At 35.5% G+C, this 26,962-nt stretch overlaps 1 protein-coding gene across 8 annotated transcripts in view; it reads right to left on the reverse strand.

Annotated features, from left to right (window-relative positions):
- Positions 1 to 26,962, reverse strand: part of DGKB (diacylglycerol kinase beta) — a 703,399-nt gene that overhangs the window by 381,215 nt on the left and 295,222 nt on the right. For all 8 annotated transcript variants that reach the window (XR_007479225.1, XM_049714819.1, XM_004263483.3 and 5 more), the window contains one exon: positions 23,526 to 23,686. Coding sequence is in view for 7 of the 8 variants with exons in the window: in XM_049714819.1 (XP_049570776.1) it covers positions 23,526 to 23,686 (161 nt within the window). In the remaining variant the exon portion in view is untranslated. The remainder of the gene's footprint in view (positions 1 to 23,525; positions 23,687 to 26,962) is intronic.

Consider the following 26,962-nt stretch of genomic DNA (forward strand, 5'->3'; position numbering starts at 1 on the left):
ATATTATTAAACACATTACATTGCTTTCAGGATAGAATTTTTACTTCTCTATAATCTAGCCATTAATTCTGAAATTTCAAATGACCTTGAGATAATTAAAAAATATTCAAGTTACAGTTATAAGATAACCATCAGATATGTAATCACATATATTTAGGAAATTTCAGCAGAACATCAGAAGAAAGTCTTTGTGTTGGTACAGGTTATAACAATGAAAGAAAATTCCTTCTATTTCGGTGCAGTCACTGAGAATGTTAACTGACTAACCTCATCTAATAAAAATTACACAATATAAATTCTTATAATTTTGTATTTATAAATATTTAGCTGGTGGAAATGTAAATTGGTACAGTCACTATGGAAAACAATATGGAAATTCCTTAAGAAATTAAAAGTAGAACTTCCATATGATCCAGCAAACCCATTTCTGGGGATATATGTCAGGTAAATAAAAACAGTATCTTGAAGAGAGATCTGCACTGCCATACTTACCGCAGCATTATTCACAATAGTCAACATACAGAAACAGTCTAAATGTCCATCTAAAGAAGATATGGTGTGTGTATGTATATGTGTGTGTGTGTGTGTATATATATATATATATATATATATATACACACACACACACACACAAATGGAATATAAAATGGAATATTATTCAGCCATGAGAAAGGCCATTCTGCTGTTTGTGACATGGTTAGACACGGAAGGCATTACACTAAGTGAAATAAATCAGGGAAAGACAAATACTGTATGATATCACTTATATATAGAATCTAAAAAAAGCCAAACTCATAGAAACAGAAACTAGAATGGCAGTTACCAGCAGCTGAAGGTCGGGGGAAATGGAGAGACATTTTTCAAATAGCACAAATTTCCAGCTATAAGATGAATTAAGTGCTGGGGATCTAATGTAGAACATGGTGATTATAGTTAATAACCCTGTTTTATATACTGAAAGTTGCTAAGAGAGTAGATCTTAAATGTTCTCACCACAAAAAGAAATAGTAATTATGTGACGTGGTGCAGGTGTTAGTTGACTCTATGGTGGTAATCATTTTGTACTATATAAGTGTATCAAATAAACATGCTGTACATCTTTAACTCTGACAATGTGATATCATTTATATCTCAATAAAGTTGGAATTTTGTATTTGTAAATGTGTAGTAGAACAGCAGTGGTTTTCATAAGCCTTGAAGATATTTATCAAGTGATATGTGCTTATAAAAAAAAGTGAATAAACCTAACATTCAGAATCATTTAAACAATACAAAAATCTTCATGATAGGAATTTAAAATTCATTAACACGTTTGGAGTCACTCATTTTTGTGTATAAAAAATGTCAATAACATCTTTTATTCTCATGGACCCCTAACATAGCTGATACGCAAGCCAAATTTTTGTGTCCAATGGAAAACAATTCAGGTTAGTTTTCAAAGAATATCCAGATTATCTGGCACATTTATTATTTGGATTATACGGATAGTCAAAAATCCTGGGGCATGAAAAGAGTAATGATAAAACTTCACACACTGTTTTTGATGGGAAAATTCTTCTAGGACAAGGGTGTTAATAAATTCCTCAGTAGTGGCGTTTTCTCTTTTATAGAACTCCATTTTTGCTTTTTAGGCCTATCACACTATTTTTTCCCCCTAAAAGTCAGTTCTTTCTTTGCTTTCTAGGCTTGCTCCCAAATGTCAATTTTCCCTTTCATTCACTCCCACTTGTATTTCTACTGTCAGATGCTTCTTCATGCTCGTGCCAAGATATGTATTTTTTTTCAATTCAGATTTTGAACGTTTCCCATTTCCTTTATACCTGCTATTCCACCCTTTCTATCACCATCCCTTCTAACTCCCTCTATTGCTCAATGTTTTATCTCTTTCACGGATTCTCCTTAAACTGCATTTACTTCTACTCCTCTTTATGCATTCATGCTAGGATAGTCATAAGGACTGTTTATCCATATTTCAGTCTCCTTTCTCTGGGCACTATCAGAAATTAGGAGTGGACACGTGACTTGCTACAGGAAAAAAAACAGTAAGTGAACCAAAGTGATACATATCACTGTCAGTCAGATCCCTTGAAGAGCCTGTGTGTAATTCACTCTATCTCTTTTTTGCTGCCAAGGCAACCATCAACTTTCCAAGTTGTGGAGACAACATTCAATTATGGGTCCATGAATGAGGACGATATGGATCAGAGAATCCTGGCAACATATGCTGGACACACAGCTTGAATGAAAAATAAACTGTTTTTAATCCACTGAGACTTGGAGGGCTTTTTGTTACCACACTGTAACAGAAATTGTTATCTTATGGAGGATGTTATCATGATATTTTAAGTAAAGAAAAAAAACCACATATGACATTGGCTTAGCTGTTAGGGGTAGGATGCTATGTAGTGAGGAAACTATTATCAGAGGTAGTAGGAAACAAGGTGATGATTCACATTATACTTTGCTGAAGTGCAGTGGATCATGTACTAAATATCTTGAGCTATAAGAGAAGAACTTTTAAAAAAAATGTAGGTACTCTGTGTCGGTTGTCACTGCTGGTATCTGGCAAGGTATTTCAAGGAAGAAATGAACACAAAAAAGAACTGGAGATTTTGCAATGAAGAATAAAAGAATATAAAGAGAGAATTCATTAGGGCAGGAAGAGGAAACTTCTCAAACCGTACAAGATAAAACTGAGACAGCTTTAGAGACACAAAAGCAGATTAAAACTCAGCTTTTGTAAAGAAAAAATATGGATTCAGAGCTATTATTAAAAACTTTCAATTTATTAAACTGACTCAGGATAAGGCTGTGATTCAAGTTATAGTCTTCATGCACATTTTTACAACCTCTGAAAGATTAACATGCATTAGAGAAGTCAGGCTAATGTGTGTGGCACATAGTAAATTCTTTTAATTGCAAAAGATGGCTCAAAGAAAAAAATGATTAAAGTTGAGTGTCTATAGCTGAAGTTTATATAAATAAAGTACCCTCAATTAAAAGGAACTCTGGGTGTAGGTAGTAAACCATGTTGCTGACTGGAATCGAACAGCTAGTCAACTAAGTAGTCAAAATATTTTAAAAAGCATGAACTAAAGGAGATAAGTGTAGAAGATTGAGATGACCGATGAGGCCCCAACAATCTATGAGTAGAATCTGTGCTGAGCAAACATATCATCTCTCAAGAGAGACCAGTTTCTAAATGCCTATCCCAGATGTAGCCAAAGAAGACAATGAAAAAGACTAAAGCAAAGGGACTGTGAACGATGGACAACGGGGTCCCTTCAAAGCAGAAAAAAGGTTTAATTAGCTTCCATTTCACATTCCCAGTGTTGGAATCCTCACAGTTATATGCTCAGCAACCTTTAAGAAACGCTAAAATGCAGGCTCAGCTGGGTGACTTCCATTCTTTTCCTTTCTGGGAGCATGCACTGCGGTTATCCTGTTCCTGATTCACCATATATCAGGTGAGAAAGAGGGCAGACAATTGTTATTTTTAATTCTACGTTTCTAACTCAAGAGAGGTCATCCAAAGAACTGAGGTAGACTACTTCCTCACCTCCTGAAGAAAAGTCCGATTAGGCTGAGATCGTGGACTCCGACCAGTTTGGACATGACTGACTAGGAGTATAGGGTTAGCATCCTTGATCAGGGCACGACAGTACTGGGTGTGGGGCAGAGATTAAACTGAGTATTTTCTAACCAAAAGACCTGATTCTGATAATCACTGGACATATCCCTCAATATTCTTGTTCTTCTAACGGGTTACGGTAAAAATAAACTCCCCTGCCCCCTTGTAGTTACCTGTGGCTGCATACTTCCTTTAGTAATAAAATGTAAAACTCTTCCGTGCCAGCTTTGGGTAAAAGCCTTTAAAATCCAATATGAATTTACCATTTCCCCTGTCATAGTGAAAGGAGATGTTCCAGAAGGGGAAGACTCTATCAGCCTGAGTCCCCTGAAATAGCAGACCTATAATATAGTGCCTTTTGGACCATGAGGGATATATAACACATTAGCAAGAAACAAACCTTTGATTTTTTTTTTTTTAAGCTCCTAGATTTTGAGGGTTTGTTTGCTCAGCATAACCTAGTCTATCTTGGCAAATACACATATTACTTTTATTTAACTTGTTATTCTGCTTTTACCTAGTAACTGCATCTGTAAAAAACTAGAGTCAAAAATAACTCAATTTTTTCATAGTTTTTCAAATCTTCTCAGCTATATTGCAATGTTCTTTAGAGGAAATATCACTTATTATGGTACTTAAGTAATATTCTTACCAACTAGGACAATTACTTGCATGTATATAGAAACCAAGGATTTGAATTGATTTTTACTTGAATTAATCTTTCAGTTTCCTTCTTAAGTGACTTCCCAAGTTCTTAATGACTTCTGGTGAGCATATGGCTTTGCCTATCAAATATCCCTTCCCTCTTTTTCAGAATAAAATCTCTCTTTATAATGGACAACTTATCCCTTGTGACTCAAGTAGAAATAAACTCATCACCATCAGGACTACCCTTCTTTGATGCAATAGTACCTCAGGACACAGTGATTCCTTTAGGAATGAGTCTCTGCAGGGCTGGGCTTCAGGGGCATAGGACTTGTGTAATCAAAAGGAGCCTCACCATCAGGACGGCCTTTCAACAGGTTCTACTGCTTCATTCTTGAACTCTTAACTTTTGAACAAGTTAAGCTTTTTCTTTTCGCTTTACACTGGTCCTTACAAATTACGTAGCCCATCTTCAGTGTATGTCCAAAACTTTTTCAATCAAATACTTCCCTAGGGTTTGCTGCTGGAACTGTGAGGTAAGACTGCATCTTTCTACTATGGATGTAGAATTTCAGGAAGTGATTTCTTCCACTAGATGGGACGAGTCTGTAGTAAGCAGATCTGAAAACAGAGAAACTGAATCCAGACAATACTGTCTGGACCCAAGCTAGAAAATAAATCAAAGATCAACTGAGCCACGGGACAGAATAAGTAATATGGTATTGATGACTGTGTTGAGCCTCCAAACCCAGCTTGAAGCCTGAAACACTCCTGGATCAGTTATGTAAGTCAACATGTTCCCATTTTAGCTTAAACTAGCATGACTGGGGTTTTGGCCATGTGAATCCCAAGCAGTCCTTAGAAAACATGTTTTATTTCTGTGTTGAGTCTCATTTGTTTCCCTAATTTGCTAAAATGTTCTTGGAAAAGCACTATACTTTGCATAAAGTAAGCTCTTTCCTGGTTAATTGATATCCATGACAATCACTGAATGCCTGAACTTGTTATAGATTCAGGGCTCAATATGGAATGATACGTATGGAATAAAAATCTGGTTATGGGTTTGAAAAGTCACTAATTCCTTACTTTATTTCTTTGAATTTTTCTTACACATACTCAGTGCAGATGGAATGCCATACCTCTGCTTTAATGCTTATTGTAAAAATCTCCACATTATCAAATAATCCGAAATAGACCTGATGCATGGAGTGCAAGGGAGAACTAACCTAATCACAAGAAATCAGGCTTTATCTTCAATTTATTCATTTCTGTATATACAATATAAAGAATAGACATCTACTCCTGCCTTTCAAACAGAAACGGTAAATGGAATAAAATGCAAATGTATGACAATTATATTATGATAATATGACTAACGTATTAAGATGGATTGTTAATCATTACTTAGCAAATTACCACTTTCGTATGGAGAAAATAATACCTTACATATATAATGAATAACATTACACTTGGACTAATATGGTTGTAAGTTAATTATAGACTACACAGCTGATTTAGTTTCATTTACCTAAGGAGCTGTTCTGACCCTGCTGCAGATTAATTACATCTTCAAGAATACACTCTCATTTATCATTGTCACTTGCAGCATTGTAGCTCTTAGCAAGTGTGTAGGGCTTTTTTTTTAATATTAAAATAATTTCTTAGCTACGATACATTTTGCAAGTTTAGTCATTAAAAGTACATGACAGCTAAAACCGGGTGAGATTAAATTAGTTATGGAACATTAGGAAAGTCCATGTCCCAGAAATTAAATGACTGTAAAAAAAAAATAAAATAAAAATTCTGTTAAAAATCATTCAAGTCAGACAAAGGCCTCTCCTACGTTTATAGCTTTTTTGGGAAGATCCCATGCTTTGAAATATATGTACAGAAAATGTACAGCACATTATGAATTCCTTTATGCACATTAAGCAGCTTTTCAATATGCCTATTTTCTAAAATTGTTAGAAATAGTCAAAAGAATAACATGCTAACCTTTATACACATATAGAAAGTTTTGTTTAAATTATGATGGAAATTTTATAATGCTTGCTTTTCTCTAACAATGAGAATGTTCTTAATTAAATACGAGCGAGAAGAGGAACCAAAGAGATCTGTCTGTAGCCTGGAAGAGAGTGGAACATTTATTCATTCACAGTAAATGATCATTTAATTATCTATTGGGAAATGCTGTATGCTAATGTATGTGCAAAGAGTAGGCACACCTGAATAACTTACATTCCTGACCTCAAGGTGCTCAGATTCTAGGGAAAGACAGACAAACAGATGACTATAAAAACATGAAAATGTGATTAATGTTAAATAAAGATCTGTGAAGAGTAACATGAGGTACCAAAAAAGAGTGGCAAACCCACTTTGATAGCTCAGGAAAGACTTTTTAAGGGGAAAAGAGCCTGAGTTGATTATTCACAAATGGACAGCTGCTGACCTTATAATTTGCTAACTAGAAAAGGGTGGATATATTTGTGAGAAGTTAGTGGTCGGGGCTGGGGGAGGGATGAAGGTGATCAGTTTCACCCAGACAGACTTGATGACAGGAGTAAAACTACAGATCACGAAGAAGCATTTTAGAAACTACTGGCAGTTTCCAAAATGGAGATGAGGCTGAAGATGTGTCAGGGCCAGAACACGATAAGGAGCTTGGAATTCATCTGTATGAAATAGTGGGCCACTAGAGGCATGGCTGTCTAAGCAGGGCATGGACCTGAAGACTTAGGACTGGAGGCAGAGAAGAACCACAAGGAAGCACTGCAATAGTGAAAATTAGAGGTGATAAGGGTTTGAGCTCCTTCAGGGCTAAAAAAAAAAAAAGGAAAAGAAAATACTTAGAGAATATTCAGATACAGAATCATCAGAAGTCCTCCATTAGGTTTGGAGATTTGTGAAACTCCAAGATGAGATCTATGTGAGTGGTACAGAGAATGCTGGCCTATTTTCCGATGACGTTTGAAATCATGGGGAATGAAATAACCCAGGCAGATATGGAGAGGAAAGAGGAGAACTGAAAAGCAGTCCTGGTAATCTTTCACAATTAAAGGGCAGATGAAGTCAGAAAAGCACATGAAGGTGACACATACTCAGCAAGGTGGTCAGAAAAGAATTATAAGTTTTGAGGGTATGGGGTTGAGGAAGCCAAAGGAAGTAAGTAAAGAAATTCAAGAAATACAAAGTGATTCAAGGTTAAATGAAGCAAAATATTGAGAAAGATAGTGTTACTGAACTGGTACATTTGAAGGTCAAGGGTAACAACAGACGGAGAAGTTTCAGGAACGTCAGTGTGTGAGACACTAAGTAGTAACATACAAAGCCAGCCTGCATTGGTTCAGCAAATGCAAGATGAAGTGGGGACAACTAAAATTAATTGTTTTGGGCTCAGAAATTATCTGGGAATAAATATTTCCTTTTTTAAATGTAATGTGGGTTTTGCACTTTCTTCTTTCCCCAAATATTTTATATTTTAATTAAATATTTTAAACACTGCATTGTATCATCTTCAGAGATCAAAAATTTGTGTCAATAATCAAAATCCACTATAAACTTTCTTGAGTGATAAAGAAAGTACAGGAAAAGTAACTCAAAAGTATTTAAGTCTACACATGAAAAAAAAAAAGAAAAAAAGAATACCTGGTGGGGGAAAAAAAGACAATTGGAAAATATAGCAATCAGTTGCTTAATGAAAGAGCAATACTTGAAAATTTATTAATAAAACACGAAAAATTTTGTTTCAGTTTTAGATTCAAATTTCTAGTTTGGGGTTTTTGGTTTTGGGGGTAAAATCAAATTATAGTATTCACTGTCGGTTTTTATATGATGGATCTGTTTTGAAAAAATTCTCAATATTTTGCTTGATCCTTAATGAATAACTTATTTATCATTCAGTAAAGAGTAAGTTAATTATTTTTTAAATAATTTACTGAAGAGTTTAATGTGGCCTAGCCAAAAAAAGAGAACACTATGGAATCGTAAGAAAATGATTAGAACTGAATTTACATTAAAATTTTGTAGGTAAAATAAACTGCTGTGTGGTAAAATTATCAAGCATTTGAGATTAGCAATCTTTTGGTGACGGACAATTTATTCAAATACCGTGAATCTTTCTTAAGATAAATAACCTATTTCAGAAACAAATGTCCTATGAAACAGAATCTTCCAATAAAAGCATGAAGTAGACTATCCAGGAAAAACATATTATCCAATACAGCATTAATGTCATTATGAATTTCTTGTCATAAAATGGGAAAAAAACTTTTGAAAACAATGTCTTTCTATAATGAGAATTATAGGCTTTACTTGATTAATGTTTTCAATTTCTCAAATGTATAATCCAAGTTCCTCACTTAGGAAAACACATAAATTATTGTTGGCTTAATAACAGAATTATCTTTAGACCAACAGAATTTGGCCAAAACAAATTTAAAGTTAAGTAATAAAAGGGTGGTAGCTTAAAAATTATATGTTTATAATAAAATCATAGATGAAGTGGATATACAAAAGGAAATGAGATTTAAAAAAATAGATTTGATCATGTTCAGAGTCTAATTTTATTGATTTCAGGACCAGACCAAAAACTCTATGTTTTTTTTTTTTTTTTTCCCCTGTACGCGGGCCTCTCACTGCTGTGGCCTCTCCCGTTGCGGAGCACAGGCTCCGGACGCGCAGGCCCTGCGGCCACGGCTCACGGGCCTAGCCGCTCTGTGGCGTGCGGGACCCCCCCGGACCGGGTCATGAACCCGCGTCCCCTGCATCGGCAGGCGGACCTTCAACCACTGCGCCACCAGGGAAGCCCCCAAACTCTATGTTCTTAACCAGTCTGTGATCATAACTAAATTTATACGGTTAAGATACTTCCTTTGTATCTTCAGTAAAGGCACAAGGAAATAAGTAATGTAAGAAAGGGCTAATAACTAAAGGAATTCTGATTGCTAACTATGCCACTAACTTGAAATTTATAGTTATGAGAATTCAGTAGTCACATTTTTGCTACACTGGAGGAGTAAGAGGCTTTTAGTGACTAAGGCTGAAGGATATTAAATCATAACTATGCAAGTATCTATTTGATAGGACATTTGGGTGGTAATATAAATGGTGCACTAGAAGTCCACTAGTCTTTGTCAGATTTCTTCCAGACTCAGAGAGTAATTCCACAGAGCGCACAGACCCATTTCCAATTTCAGAAGTACTAATATGGAAAAGGTTTTAAATTTCATGTTGGCTTTCACTTTTTACACAGCGTGCGATACTAACTTGTTTCTGGATATGTTCTACAAAAAATGGAGGACCTTTCCAGAAGCCTTTGAAATTCTTACTGCCTTGCTTGTTTCTGCTCACAGTGCTGACGTCTGTGTTGAAGAGTATCCAAATTGGAACTTACTGGGATGATTAACAGCTGCTACAAAATCAATACTCTATGTAGGGAAAACAGAATTGGGCTAAGACAATCTTACATGAGCACTATTCTGTGGCTGGATATCTATCGATGTCAGCAAGCCAGATATAATTTATGTTAGTAGAAGCATTTCCATGGATATAATCCATGGGCTTTTCAGAGTCAGCCTCAGAGACCTAGGGGGTGGGGATTCATAGGTTTTAATTATGCATAATTATGCATATTCTCAGTTGCAAAGATGATCACTGATATACTTAGTGAGAAACAGGTTTACTTAAATCTTTTATTATTTTCACATTTATTATGGTTGAAATACTATGTCACACTATTGCTACTGCAGTCTAACTCAAAATGAGTCTTAAAAGTTTTTCTCCACAAATTAAACTGAAAGGTAATACAGATGTTTGCGTATTTGGTTTATTATACACTGATGCCCCAATTAACAGTAAGGTAATGGCTGACATACATCCTAAAAATCCTTTATATCTATTTTTCTAGGGCTAAATATTCTTTATAATAATTATGCTCTTTATAATAACTTAATATCATAAATTTAAAATAACAAGATAAATATGCTGACAGTTTAAAGGGACAAAAATTAATTCCCTGAAACGTTACTTATTTGTATCTCTTGTAGCCACATTTAAGGGAAGATGCATGTGTGTAATGTTTCACGTCCAATATGCTGGAATTCACACTTCTTTCTGGCATGATGTTCATCTTTGTATCCACTGTAACGCTTATCCAGGAATTACAGCAGGCACTGAATAAGTATTTGTGGAATAACCTAATAAATGAACTCTTTTCTGACTAAAATACTAATCAGAACTAGAGTACTAAATGACCACGATGACTCAATATTTTAGAATTTTTTATACTAATGTAAGTACAGTATACACCATAAGTTAAGAAATTTATTCAACAACGCCATTTATAAATCCTGGTAAATGGCCCATAAGAGGAATATTCTGCTGTTCTGTTAAACTGGATCCTCTACTAGGAGTACCTTTGCGTTCTAACACCCTTCCTTCTCTGACATTACACGTTCATACTCTCCTTATTGCAATATGGCACGTGTTGCTTGGGTGGATGATTACTCACACGACAGGAAAAAGTTAATGGTTAAAGGGACTTAAAATGATCCTTTGTGTATGTGAGGCAGCTATTATTAATTTGAACTATATTTGCATTTTAAATATATAATCTCTCTTGCTTTCTGTACTGGTGAGAAAAGTGAATGTTTTTCAACAGGGAACTCCCATGGAGCCTGGGTTCTACAGTTCCCAGATGTTCAAGTTTCCCACCAGTATCTTTTCCAGAAATTAACTCTCCAGCTCAAAGCCACAAGGACAAAAACATGAGAAGTCAGGGTCACTGTAGTTATGGACTGGGAAAGTCACAGTTATCAACAAAACCAGAAAGGTGAAAAGTAAAATTAATGAGCCAGTGGTCTTAAGGCTAACAATGAGGGCCTTGATAACTTTGGGATGCATAAGGCCAAATCGGCAAAGGGGAGATGGCCAAAGAGAAAGTGGAGCTGTTGCAAATGGAGAAAACACTAATTTGAAAAGATACATGCACCTCCAATTTCATTCGTGCACTGTTTACAATAACCAAGATGTCGAAACAACCTAAGTTGAACTGATGGATGAATGGATAAAGGAGATGTGGTATACGTGCACAATGGAATATTAGCCATAAAAAGAATGAAATCTTGTCATTTGCGACACCATGGATGGACCTTGAGAACATTATGCTAAGTGAGATTAAGTCAGAGAAAGACAAATACTGTATGATCTCACTTGTACGTAGAATCTAAAAAAATAATACAAACAAAACCAAGCTCACAGATACAGAAAACAGACTGGCGGATGCCAGGAGAGGGGATGCAAAATGGGTGAAGGGGATCAAAAGGTATAAACCGCCAGCTATAAAATAATTGTCATGGGAGTGTAATGTACAGCATGGTGGCTACAGTCAGTAACACCACACTGCATATTTCAAAGGTACTAAGTAAGAGAGTAGGTCTTAAAAGTTCTCATCACAAGACAAAAAAAGAAAAAAATTGTGTATGGTAATGGATGTTAACTAGAGTTACTGTCATGTTCATTTTGCAGTGTATACAAATATTGAATCACGTTGTACACCTGAAACAAACATAATGCTATATGTCAATTATACCTCAATAAAAAAAGAAAGAAAAGAAGAGGAAGCAAAGGCAACAACACTTGAAACAGAAGCCTTTGTTATGGTCTGGTACAGGCAGCCCAGAACAGATGAATTCACTGTGCAAAGTGCACCAAATAATCTCATACAAAACAGAAAATATTTTCCATTCAGCAGTGAAAGACCATGCACACGCTTAGTCACCTTCTATCATAGTACCTTGCATCTTTTCCTTCATAACACTTACCACCACTTCAAATTCATTTGTTTGTCTCACCCCCCCATGAAAATGCAGATTGAATAAGAACTGAAGTTATGTCTGCTCTATTCTCCAATACTGATTTTCACTATAGTACCCAACGTTTAAAGAATGTCCAGCACATAGTGAACATAAAGAAATTTAAGGAAAAGATGAGAATGTATGAAACAAGAATCAACAGAATGGCAAGTATAATTTAGTAAAGTCTATCCACTTAAAATAAGCAAATAAAACCACATCAAATTTCAAATCATTATTAAGACAATTTTTATAAGAGGCAGGGATATAGAACAGGTCAGAGTGAATATCTGAAGGAGAATTTAAGCACCATGGTAGCAGGTTTAGAGACTTCGATACATTTGAAAAATCCTGTGAAATTTTAAAGATTGCCCATGGTCTTACAATATTTTGAATCACATTAAGAAGAGAAACTATCATTTCCCTTTCCAAATCCCTATGTAAGAATGTTAATATAGTTAACATCTTGGCATATATGTTTGCTGACTCTTTTATATGTTCTTAGAGACAAAGCTACATAAAAAACCGTTCATATTTTATCACCATCATCATTCTTAACATTTATTGAGCATCAGCACTAGATACTGTTTGTTGTGAGTTTTAAGAGTCCCTCACTCAACCCCCAATACTTCCTTAAGATAGCTATTATCCTCATTCTCTAAAGAATAGGAAAAAGAGTGCTTAATTACGGACAATTTGCTTTTGTGATTTACCATTATAATTTTGAGACCTCTTTTCCTGTTCAAAATGATAAACTTTTAGGTTGTTCCCAACTGTATGTCACTAAATATAATTGGTACAGTTTAGGCTTTTGTATTATTTACTTCTGCAGAATGGATTCTTAGAAATGGGACTGATGGCTCAAAGGGTATTCACATTTTAACAGATACAATCAAATTACTCTCCAAAAGATTAAATTGATAGACCCACCACACAATTATGAATGTGCCTATTTTTGTATACACCCATTGACATTAGATACTACCACTCTTTGTAATTTTCAATAATCTGAAACAAGATAACCCATTGTATAATTTTTCATTTCCTTATAAATTAATAACAGGAATCTTTTTATCTGGCTATTCATTGTAATTTTCATAGTCTTAGTCTACTTTTCCATTAGATGTTTTTTATTAAGAATTCAACATTTTAATTTATTAACACCATGTTTATTACTTGTGTTGGAAATATTCTTTGACTTTTGTTAATGAGTTTTAATATACTTTTTTAAATGAAAGATTATGAAAAGTAATTTTAATTTCCTTTTCTTTTATGGGTCCTAAGTTTCTGGTTTGCCTCACACAGGTTTCTCCTACCCTAAGCAATATACTTTGATATTTTCTTCTAATATCTTATAAATGTATTACTTATTATATTAACATTATCTTATACTATATATTAATTTATAAGATATAATTTGCATTTTTAATCTAGTGGATGTATATTTCACATGGATATGAATGCAAATGTAAGTTTATTTTCATTCAAAAGAGTAACTAATTCTGTCACCTAATTTACTGTGCACTTCATTTTTATCCAATGATCTGAAATTTCAACATTTTACAAGTACTAAATTCTCTGCATATCTTTGTCATCGTTTTGGTCTAACTTTACATTATTTTCTATTTATCTATTTTTTGTACTATCATATTTTAGTTACATTAACTTGACAGTATTCTGCACATGGCAAGGAAACTGACCATTAAAGGATATTAATTATCTCAAAAATATAAAGGCATTTTTGTATAATTGTAAATTATCATTTATCAAAACGACTACCAGTAATCCTACTAGAGTTCTCAGTAGCAATGGACTAAATTTATAAATTAATTCGAGGAGTCTTGATTTCTTCCCACATAGGAACATGAGATGACTTATTCAGGTTTTATTTTATAACTCTGTATTAAATTAGTTTTCTCCCTATAAGCTCAGTGTCTTTCTTACTAGATGTAAACCTTGATACTTCATAGTTTTCTGATATCATTAACTAAATTTATATTAACAGGTAATTTTTTTTTTTTTTTGGTGGTACGCGGGCCTCTCACTGCTAGCAGTGGCCTCTCCCGCTGCGGAGCACAGGCCCCGGATGCGCAGGCTCAGCGGCCATGGTTCACTGGCCCAGCCACTCCGCGGCATGTGGGATCTTCCCGGACCGGGGCACGAACCTGTGTCCCCTGCATCGGCAGGCGGACTCTCAACCACTGCGCCACCAGGGAAGCCCTAACAGGTAACTTTATAAAGGAAGGCTTCAGGGTCATTTTTCTGTATATTTATCTAGTATTTGGCAGCTTAAGTTGATTTACTAGTTTCATTTTTAGTTGATGCATATTTACTATATACGTCATCGTATCATCTTCAAATAACAATAAGCTTGTCTCTTGTCAATATTTATGACATTTAAATTTTTATTATTATTAGCTCACTTTTCTAAAAGTGATTAACTAGAGTGGTGATAGAAAAATCCCTGTATTCTTCCTGATTTTATTTGGGATGCCTCTAGTATGCCACTACTGCTATAATATTAACTCTTAATTTGCAGAAAATGTTTTACACATTTTCAGTAGTTTTAATTATAAAAAATAGCAAACCTGGGCTTCCCTGGTGGCGCAGTGGTTGAGGGTCCGCCTGCCGATGCAGGGGACACGGGTTCGTGCTCCGGTCCGGGAGGATCTCACAGGCCACGGAGTGGCTGGGCCCGTGAGCCATGGCCGCTGAGCCTGCGCTCCGCAACAGGAGAGGCCACAACAGTGAGACGCCCAGGTACCCCACCCCCCCCCACACACACGCAAACCTATTTTTTATTTAAATAATTATACTAACATTGACCCATTTTGACTTTATTGAAATAAACCCTACACAGTCAATAGGTTTTAGTTAAATAGAATACCTGAATTTATTTGCTAATTTTGATGTTTGCAACTGTTGTATTTATATACACATATGTATGCTCTTTTGGGGGGTTGTGTTTGAGGTATTGATACTGAGGTTTGCCAGCTATGTAAAAAGAATGGGAAAACATTCCATGTTAATCTATATTCTGGAACAATTTTTAAAATGTAAGAATTATTTGTTCTATGAAAAATCATTTGAAATGACAGCAGTTTTAATAGTTCTTTTACTACATTTTTACGTCTTCCTCTTTGGCTATGTGCTTAGAGAAATGGTTCTCAAAGTATGACCACGGATAGGAAATATTGGGATCACCTGGGAGCTTGTTAGAACTACAAATTCTTGGACCCCAGCTCAGACCTACTGAAAGCCTGGGTTTGAGGATCGTCAGTCTGCAGTTTAACAAGCCCTTCAGGTGATTCTGATACATGCTTAAGTTTGAGAACTACTGCCTTAGATTTCCTACCCCTTCCTCTTCAGCATATTTCAGCTTTCTTCATTTGGACAGACAATACTCAAATTTCTTCCACATGATAAAGTTTACTAGCACAGATGCACAGGACATACTCATAATTATTTAAATATTTTCCATAGCTGTGGTTATATTTTCAAATTTATTATGCTCTGTGTTTCTTTTTGTTTTAAAAACAAAAACAAAATTCTTGGAGAGACGAGTCAGCAAAATGGCGGAAGAGGCGTTTTCAGCCATCACCCCCCCACCCCCGCCTAAACGGACACAGATTTTGACAACCACTAAGGATAGATAGTAATACCTTTGTTGGGAGTCGGGGAGTCCAGCGGAGAAATTCCAGCACACCACTTGAGCAAAAAATCCGAGACCAGACCCATTGAAGGGGGTAAGAACACTTTTCCCTTTACCTGCATGGCCTCTCCCCCAGAGTGGCACAGCTCAGTGCCAAGAGAGGCTCCACTAAGCCCGAGATTTCCCCCGGGGGTGGGGAAAGTGGGAGCGTTGGGAGTGAGTGTTCAGCTTCCCACACCTCCAGGACGCTGCCCCAAAGGCCACTTCTTTCTTGCCTCACCGGGAATAGCGAGGGTCTCAGCACAAGCTGCGGTGTCGGAAGAGGCTGGGAGCAGGTAGGCGAGAGGAGGACTCAGAGCCACAAGGGCCGGGACCTCAACAAGAGGCGCTGGAGCCTACAGAGCCTACAGACCAATGCACGGACTCCTTCAGCAGGCTGGCGAACAAGCTGCTCTGCAAGCCTCAACTGATGATTTCAGCCCACCTGGCGCCCGCCACGCTCTGCGTGCCTCAGCCCGCCCCGCCCCCTGGCTGACGCGCCATGCGTGCCCCATGCGTGTGTGCCGCGTGGGATGCCGAGCCCCTGCGGACTGCTGGTGAGCATGCGCGGACGGATGGCTCAGCTCCGCGGGATTGTCCGAAGTTACCCAGATCTGCGCATTTCAGGGCTCTGCCCTAAGGGAAACACACAGAAGGCTCCCAGCACCCACCCTGGCTTTGGGGGATGGAGAGAACGCAAACAATGTTAAGAATGCCTCCCCCCACCTTCCCAAAGAGGGAACAAGAGGCGGGGAGTAGGTGCATCTATAGAAAAAATCCGACAGAGCCTCAGAATCCTTAGCTGCTATGGCAAGGTGTTTCTATGCCCAGGCCGGTCAGTAAAGACTGGAAAAGGTGACTGCTTTGTAAAATGCATACTATGGCTCTTGAAGCAGCCCTGTAACCTGGCCTCAGTCCTTCTTAGCAGTGGTCCCACTGGTCCTGTCTCCTCAGGGACCCAGAGGGAGACATGCCCATCTACGTCCTTCCTATTGCCCACTGTGGATATTGAAGCAGCCTGTAACTCAGTTCCAGCCCCTCTCAGCTACTACATCTGGCAGTGTTTCCACATTTTGAGGTTTACACTTACCAACAGTCATTTGTGTTGTTCCCAACACTGTTTATGCCAGTTTTAGTCTTTATTATATCATTCAATTACCTATTATATAAATGGAAAATATGATTACAAAAAGAAAGTATTTTATATGAAAACGAAGATGATGTGGGAAGATTTGATATAAATGCAATTCTAAAACTGCTGTAGAATTATATATTCTTTGTTATAAAATCATATGTAAGAAAAATCATTATAAAAGATTTTTTAAACTATTGTAAAAATCTAGAAGGATTTTATACTGATTGCTTCACAAGTATCTTTTGAATTTTTGTTCCACTTAAAAGAAACTAAAAATGGAAATCACAGATGGTTTATTATGGAATGTGATTTATACAAGCAAACTTTGTAGAACCCCAGTCGATGATGCACATTTAAAGAAAGGACAGGAGCTGGACCTATAAGAAAAAATTCGTCAATTCAATTATATTTATAGGTTTTAGGTTAAATGAAATATCCAAAGCTATGTGTACCTTTTTTATGACACTTGTTTTACCTTTTAATTAATGTCTATTACCTCTCGTAGACAAACTCCTGCTGTACATAAATTGGATTTCATTTCCCGATTATATTCATTGCATCATTCAGTGGCCTCTCTTAAAAGGCAGACACCACACCTTGGCTTCCAAGTCTTCAAGACATGGCAGCAGCCACTTCTGCTACTGCCTTTTTTGTCATTCATTCCCACCTTCTATCTTTATGTTCCAGGCACACTGACCTTATAGGTCTTTGAACACAATGGGCCTTTTCTCTCCTTGAGCTTTTCACATACAGTTATACCTGCTTGGTATGCTCTTTCCATCTCTTTGGTGTCCACCTGACTTATGTGTATTCCATAGATCCTCTCTTAAATGTATCTTCCTTATATAGGCCTTCCTTGACCATGAGACCTAACGTTGTTGTCCCTTATTCTAGCTCATGGCAACTTTTGTTTTCTTTCACAGTATACATCATAAGTTTCCAAAAAACTTGTATTTGTGCATTTGTTTTTCAATGCTTTTTCTACCATTAAACTCCAAGTTCTAATAATGAGGTGATCTCTTTTATTCACTTCTATAACTCCAGGGCCTGACCAAAAAAAAAAGGTACTTAGTTTTTTTGTTTATTAAGCAAATGAATGAAGAATCAACAGTGAGGATAAAACGAATGGCATGTATGAATTTGATGGTGATGCAATGGGTGAACAATTTTCTAACTGTGATCTTTGAGATTATCTATAGTTATTAAAGTGCAAAATCAGAATGAAAGGTAGAACATAGCAGTTTTTCTTATTAACTTCTATTATCTATATAACATCCAGCTGTTAAGTTTCTCATGAGAATTCTCTCTCACCTCACAATAATATGTTTAGTGATTATATAGACTTTTTCTCTCTTGTTCACTGCCAACCCTCAAACGGTATCTGGCACATAGAAGGTAATAAATAAATGTGCTTTTTATTTAAGGATCACCACTGTAGATGAATACCTATTCTCAGATTTAATTATGATTTCAGAATTATTTCCAATTGTTCTGGCTAAAAGTGAAAGGCATTACAAAAAGAAATTAGCAGAAACTGGCTAGTTATTCACCAATTTCCCTTCTCTTCTTGGGCAGACAGAATTCCTTTCCCAGCTTCCTTACAATTAGGTGCATCTAATTGATTTCGATATGGCCAATGGGTTACAAGCTGAACATCTTACAGGCCTGGTCTATTAAAAACAAACAAACAAACAAACAAAAAAACACAAACGCCAACACTTCACCCTCTTTTGTTGCCCAACTGTTGAAATAGAGAGGGCTCCGTGTATCAAGAAGAGGGTGGAGCCACAAGATGGAAGGACCCTGGGTCAATGACTGACCAAGTGGAGCAGAGCCTCTCCTCAAATGTCAACCCCTGCTGTCCTAACGTGAGGGAAGAACTAATTTTTAGTTGTTGTCAGACCACTAATATTTTGAGGTTTGCCTCACAGGTTCTCTAAAAATTTGAAGGTTTTATTTACACTGTAAATCACTTACAGTCAGTATATAAAAGGCAATCACTGAAATAATGAAAACAACACTGACAGTAGAGTCAAGTTTTGAGACCACCTTGTAACTAGGAGGTAGGAGGGTTCCTAGAGATAATTTCAAGTACAAATTATGTGCCATCTTAAGCTTGGCCCGTGAGCCATGGCCGCTGGGCCTGCGTGTCCGGAGCCTGTGCTCCGCAACAGGAGAGGCCACAATGGTGAGAGGCCCGTGTGCCACCAAAAAAAAAAAAAAAAAAAAAAAAAGTTGAAATGTCCCCCTTATTCTTTCAATGCTCCAGTTCCACTGTTTCTTATATATTCAGGAATATATAAGCTTGAGGTACACAATTCATTTCTTTTTGTTGTTTGCTGGATTCACTCACTGGGGCAGAGGAATGTAAGTTGCTAAATAGAAGGTGGCCTGGCTGAGTGACAGCCAAAGCTTGAACTCTCTATAAGGTCTACTGGTCTGATTGTGACCCTGAGTGTTGATCCTCCGTCTTGCTGGGACAGAGGCAAATATCTCAGGGAAGGATGCTCTCCCTCTCTTCACACCTCTCCTTCCCATGTCAAACTCAGTGAAAGAGGCTCCAACTTAAATGGAACAGGACCCTTCTAAAGAAACGCAATCAAAATCTACCTTGTTTAGTTCTGTTCTACCTTAAAATCATAAACGAATTCTATTACATATTCTTGAATTAGGTCCTAAACCTTGCATTTCAAATTTAGTACTTCAATATATCCAGCAATTGCCTATCTAATGTAGAGTTCTAACAAAATTTTCTCCCCCTAGAAAGGTAGTTTTTGAACACTTATCAACTAAGCACCATTACTTCTCCAATGAGATTTTGGGCCACATCTATACTGAGTTTCGATATGTGTCTCTCTGCTTCTCCACTGAGTCCTTCCTCTATCATTCATTGCACTATTTTATTATAATTATCCAATTCATTTGTAACATGTCTTATTTGGTAAAACAGTTCTCCATTTCTTTTTATTAAAATTGACTGAGCTACTTTGTTATATATATTTTGGAAAAAGTTTTTCAAATTTGTCATAAAATCCAGCTCTAATTTTGAGTACTTACAGGTTAAAGGTATACATTAATTTGCATATTACAAATTATTAAGCTATCCCATCTAAGAATAGAAAATGTCTCTGTTTATTCTGATCTTTTATGTCTTTGTAGAGAGTTTTAATGTTTCTGTTTTTAGGTCTTGTATATTCTTTGTTAATTTTTGGATAGTTCTAATTTTTTGGTTCCTGTTTTTGTAAATGTATAGATTATTGCTTATATAATAGAATAATATTGAATATTTAAGTTGATTTTATATTTAGTAACTTTGCTACACTTCCTTACTTAGTCCTAAAATATTTTCAGTTGGGATATTATGTTTTGTCTTTACGGGGGGGATTTTTGGTCTTTTTTCACTCTATATTATTTATTTGCAATTCTCTTTACAATATTTTTATAAAATCAATTTTGCAGTAGATTTGATTAATTACTTTCAAAGATCCAGTTTTTGGTTTCACTAACATACTCAATTTTTTTTGCTCTTGTTATTCTTTGCTGTATGTCCTGTCTTATTTCTATTACAGCTTTCCTTTTCTTCATGTGTTAGCTATTTCCCCTTTTCCAACATCTTGAGTTCTGTATTTAATATTGGTTTGTTGATGCCAGGTTTCTCAACCTCAGCCCTATTGACATTTTGAGCTATGTAATTCTTTCTTATGTATTTGGGGGCTATTCTATGAACTGGGGGTGTTTATCAGCATCCCTATCCTCTACCCACTAGCTTCCAGTATGAATCCTCTCTTAGCCATGGCTATCAAGTGTGTGTCCAAACACTGCCAAATGTCTCCTGGGATGGAAAGGACATAACTTCTGTTGAGGACCACTGAAAATTGATCAAAGGCATATAACAAACTGAGAACTATTTATTCAAGAAAAACTACTGAACCTAAGAGAAGAACACTGGCAATCTGTGATGTTTCAACCTTGAGCGGCTACCCTACCCTCCACCTCCATCAGTACTAAAGATCTACCAGGGTGGGGCAAGTTATGAAAGCAAGCAACTTTACTGTCGGGGGAGCTCACGTGACTTGGAGTGGAAGCTGGAGAAACTCCATGACCCAGAGTTATCCAAAATAATAGTGATCTCAGTGGCAAATGTAGCAGCTTGCCTCAGTTTGCGAAAGTGATTAAGGCAAGCAACTAACCAGCCAACTAGCCAGATATTCAAGGAGATCTTGAGAATGAGACAGCCATAATGGGCCTTGATATTTTGTCATATTCCTGGCTGTCTGAAAGGCTATATGAATGTACAAGGTCGCACATATGTTCAGGAAAGTCCAAAGAGGGCCATAGTTATTTATACATCTTTGGCTAAGTGAGAGGCCTTCTACATGAGCAGAAGAGACAAAAAGGCCAGCAGATATTAAAAGCTGAATCAGATTAATAATTGCCTGCAGTTTGTATGTGTTCCCCAATGAACATACAGGTTCAGTGGCAAAGGGATGAACTGTCTCAAGGTGTTTAAGCACAAATGTTGGTCAAGCATGCTGACACAGGAATGATCCCTAGAAGCCAGGATTAATATAAAAGCAAGAAGAAAAAACAAAAACAAAAATACTGAGGCATCAGTATATCCATACACTACAGGGGAGAAAGGCTCCTTATAATCAGTGGAGGGAAATCCCTAAGCAAACACAGGAACAAGCATAACACCTATGGGAGAATGCAAATCCACAGTTGTTATAATATATTATATAAAATCTCTTGTTTCCAACAAAAAATTAGCAAATATGCAGAGGAATGGGAAAGTGTTCCACATACTTTGGAAAAAGCAAACAATGTCTCTGATGGACTCTAGATGTTGGACTTAGCAGACAAAGACTTCAAAACAGCTATTATAAATTGATCAAAAAAACTAATGTAAACTATGCTTAAATAATAAAGGAAAGTATAAGAACAATGACTATTCAAATAGAAAATATCAATTAAAGACCTAGAAATATAAAAAAGAACCAAATAGAAATTTTTGAGTCAAAAAGTACAGTAAGCAAAATAAAAAATTAACTATAGGGACTCAAGACAGTGGCATTATTCATAATATCCAAAGACCAGAAGCAATCTAAATGTACATCAACCCGTGAAGAGATAAACAATATATGATATATCCACACAACGGGATACTTACTACTCAGCAATAAAAGGAATACAGTATTCATGTAGTTCATATAAGTGAACCTCAAAACATTATGTGAAGTGAAAGAAGCCAGGTGCAAAAAACGATATATTGTATTATTTCTTTTATATGAACTATCCATAAAAGGCAAATCTTAGAGGTAGAAAGATTAGAGCTTTGCTTGGAACTGGGGAAAGGACCCAGAATTGACTAGAAGTGGGCATGAGGGTTCTTGTCTTGGCGATGAAAACGCTCTAATATGGCATAGATTTATTAAATCATTAAAAGGTTTACTTAAAATGAGTGAATTAGGTTGTGTGTAAGTTATTTGCCAATAAAGCTGTTAAAATATTGTTATTCATATCAAATATAAATAGAATTTTAATGGATCAAATGCATTACATTTTTCTTGCAAATAATAATAATCATTATCATAGTATTAGAAAAGATTGTATATTTAGCCTTCATTATGCATCATTATACGAGGCTCTTTAAATGTATAATCACATTATTTACAACTATGAGAGAGAAAATAATAACTACCATGATACGGGTAAATGAATGCACACTAAGAGGAAAAAAAAATTGCTAAAGGTAGCTTGACTCCTAAGTTCATGGACTCAACCAATGCTTTTTATAGTTTGCTAGTTGTGTCTGTGTGTGTATGTGTGTACATGCACATGCATAAGAGAGAAATGAGACATGATGTAAGACTAATATTGGGAAAATATGTTCAATGGAATGTAATGCTGTAGATAATATATTTTAAGACTTCATAATTACTGGGTAATATATATATAAATACAAGTAAAATTACTGTTAAAATTATTAATTTCTTAGGGATTGAAATTTCAATAACTCTTTAAATTGCCAAAAGATATTTTAATTTCGGTCTCAAATTTTTCAAGAAAGTAAGTGAAAAATTAACCGTTTGACTTATTAACCACTTGAGAATACTAGCAGCATTTTTCTTAGACTTTACACTAAACCATACATTTTAAAATAATGTCTATAAATAAAAACCTAATAGGTTATGATATTATAATGTAGATTTCAAAATAAGAAAAAATTTGATGCATTGTTTTCACATTTTTAGTAATGTGAAACTGTAGCTTATACTCTAAAACTTATAACTACCTTATAAACCATTCTAAGCTTCATTTTACTAACACAAATGGTCAAGCCAATTACATAAAATATAGTTTCTTTCCTTTGTTTAACACATGAAAAAATCATCACTGATTCTCTGACTTTAAATAAATTCGTAAGCTTTACTATTACCCATTAGAAGAGGTGCTTTGCTGACACAAAGATAAAATAAATTATTTATAATCAGTAAATCTTCATAGTATAAGAGTTTACATCAGTGATTATCCAGAACTGGTAAAAAAAGAATGGTTAGTGGAAAATCTTACCACGCCAATGGAAAAGTAATTATTGATGATACTGTAAGGCACTGGGTCTCCCTTCTCATCTTTGTCATTAGGTATGACTTCAAACTTCCACCTGTCCAACATGATTTCTGTGCTGTTTTCAATGTCTTTTAAGATTTTCATCAGATTCTCACCTTCATAACCTAATGAAAAAAAAATTATCTTGAGAAAAAATATAACCAAATAACAAAAGCTATAATTATATATGTTTAAGCGTGTGAATATGTGTGTATCATTCTAAAGCTAAATAATGCATTTTAAAGCAAATTCTAACACAGGTTGAAGAATTAACTATAATCTTATTATACTCATACCAATATTTTATCTTTAGCTTTAATTTGTAACTCATATTTCGCTCCTGTGGGACAAATTCACAGTACAGCCAACTGCCAAATGAACATCTCCAATGCATACCCCTCACAAAACTTTTTCTCAATGTATTTATTCAAAGTGGAATTAATGACGTGCTTTGGTATCATCCTCCTGTGAACTCTCCCTCCGAAAAACAGCTGACTTTCCCCTCCACCCAGTTGCTATAGTAAAAAGCCTGGATGCCATGTTAGACTTGTCCCTTGCTTTTACTCCCTCTGCAGGCTTTATATTTGATAACACTTTTTTCCAGAAGCCACCCTCCCAAAATAATGGATTCTGTACAGTACCACAGTTCTCAAAACTAGCCCTACCGTAGAACTAGCATGGTGCACTATAGTTATTTTCATTTTTCTCCCCACAAGTTCCTTTTACCAGGTGTGCCCTACAGTAAATGTCCAACAAATCCATTTTTAAATAAATCTACTATAGATAGCCACCATGGCCAGAAAAGAAACTTGTTGCTTAATATTATACTTTCTCTTAAATGTACCTTTAGGTATCTAACATTATAGTTAATTAGGGCTGTAGCCTAATCCTGGCTGTGTTATTTACTTCAGTGTCTGCTTTTAAAATTCTAAACAGTTTCTTCCTCTGTAAAAACTTAGGTTTGGTGTGAGAATTAATTGAGAAAAAAAATGAGAAAATGCGTAAAAGGTCTTAGTATATAAGGCAAAAGAATAGAAAGTTGTCAACAATAATACTGACAATGACATTAGAATTTGAAATGTACTAAGTTAAATAATCTTTCTAACTCTATACACATTCTTACAATGATATTTTGAGTAGCAACAATATTTTCATAGATTTTTTTCCGTGTCCAACTTCATTCTATATTTTAATAATTTATTTGTTGAACAAGAAAATGCCAGAGGCTATGAGTCCTCGTTAGATGTGTTAGCACACATAACTCTGGAAAAACCGATTGGATTAAAAGAAAAGGGAATAGGCACTGTAATATGGCAAGATTAAATTACATTTATGCTGTATTTGTTGAATTAACTTATTAGAGGGGCAAGGCAGCCAGAAACCAGGAATACGTATCTTGGCGCCTACCATCTCTTCTTACCTTACACAGGTCTAGAAACTACTTATGCACCATTCAGTACACACAGCAAAAAGTACAACAAACAACGACTACACAGATATAAACATTAGAAGTATTAAAAACCATTTCAATAAATGTCATACCATATTTTATAGCATAATTCAAAAATTATGAACTTACATAATATACATATAATTGTACTCAGTGATAAAACACTGAATTGTTTAAACTACAAGAGTATAGTAATTAAGCGTACTTATTTTCCAGGTGTTTCTTAATAGTTCCACCCTCATTCCCAATGTTTATTTTCTTTTTAATTTCTTTTAACGTCCCCCAAATAAATTATATATATATATATGTTTACCTATTGCATTGAATTAAAAACAGTTAAATATATTCACCTATTTTCCAAATTCTACTCTTGTTTGAAAATAAGTATGATCATTTTAGATATAAATGAATTTATATACATTAAACTAATGTATAATATAGTATGAAAATATAGTATATTTAATATACAGTATTATACACAAACCCACTCAGCAGAAATATGAGTAAATGATAATGCTCTAAAACAAACATTGAGCTTGTCCTCAGCTACATCTCAGGTTAATAGAAGCATTGTTCAGCATAACACTGGAAAAATGTAGGAACGGCAACCGACCAGGAGACAACATAATAGAATTGAATTTAATGAAAGAATTAATACAGCTAGATTAAGTAGGGTCAATTAACTTAAATTCTTTAGCACTGGATATGTTCTCAAAGTTTTTATGGCTATGTATGAAAAAGGCTGGTATCAATCAGTCTTCTAGCCAAGGAAAAATGGAAAGAGAGAGGCAATAAATCTATTTGGAGAATCATACCTGCAGTTCAGTGCTAATTCTCAAAGGTGAAGAGTTCCAAATTGTAGTTCCCCATTTAACAAATATCTATGCCCTACTTGTTTAGATTTATCTGTGCTCAAGCTTGTTTAATAATGATCCATAACTATAAATAGGATTCCTGAACTCAAAAAGATTATATTTTTTAAAAAAAGATAAATTAAACTTACTAAATATGCAAACAAAGCTTGTTCCAGAAAAGAATGATGCTATTTTGCTTCCATTATTTTGATTTAAAGCCTATAATCACTCTACGCTAAGCAACCAAATGAAAACGTAATTAGTATTTATCTTTGCTTTAATGATACGATGTTATCATAATGACTGATTCTATCTAAAATGTCATAGAAATTTTTACAAATTTAAAATCACATAAAGAAAAGCAACAACGTATATTTGTAAGAGTGTGCTCCATGTAAAATTCTGCCTCCTACTCCCTTACTCTTCACAAAACAACGTTTTTCTTGCAGTAAACTTCAGAATTTTGCTTGAGAGATTAATCATTGCCAGAAAAATTGCAAAGAGAATGTAAATTAAGTATTTTTTTCAAATGTCCTACAACATCTTATATTTGTACAGTGTTATGTTTTCCAAAATATGTAAATATACTCATAAAAATTAAGCTTCCAGTCAATAGATTCCAGTGATATTACGTGAACAAAATGATTATTGGTTGAATAAAGTAATTTCTTTCCCAAATGTTAAGCATAATGATAATTACTATAATTACAGGAAGGACTCAGCCCAGACACTGGGGAAACAATTTGATAGTCGGGTGTAAGAACCTCCAAGGCAGATACCATTATTTTCTTCAAGTTCTGATGAGGAGTCTGAGGCACACAGTTGTTAAGCAACTTGCTCAAAGTTAGACACCTGACAAGAAATAATGCCACCCCAGAGCATGTTTCTTTATTAGTAAACTCTAGCAGATCGCACCTCCATTTTCCTAATTGCTCACCTTGGGCATCTTGCAGTCCCCCTTGATACCTCACTTTCCCCAAAGTCCCTACCCAATCCATTGGCACGTTGTATCAGTCTATCCCTGAAAATGTCAGTGTGTGCACTTGTCTCATTTGTACTACCACCGCCCTAGCCCAGCCCATTTATCCTCTAAATAC

Source organism: Orcinus orca, chromosome 9 (assembly GCF_937001465.1).
Source record: "Orcinus orca chromosome 9, mOrcOrc1.1, whole genome shotgun sequence".
NCBI lineage: Eukaryota > Metazoa > Chordata > Mammalia > Artiodactyla > Delphinidae > Orcinus > Orcinus orca.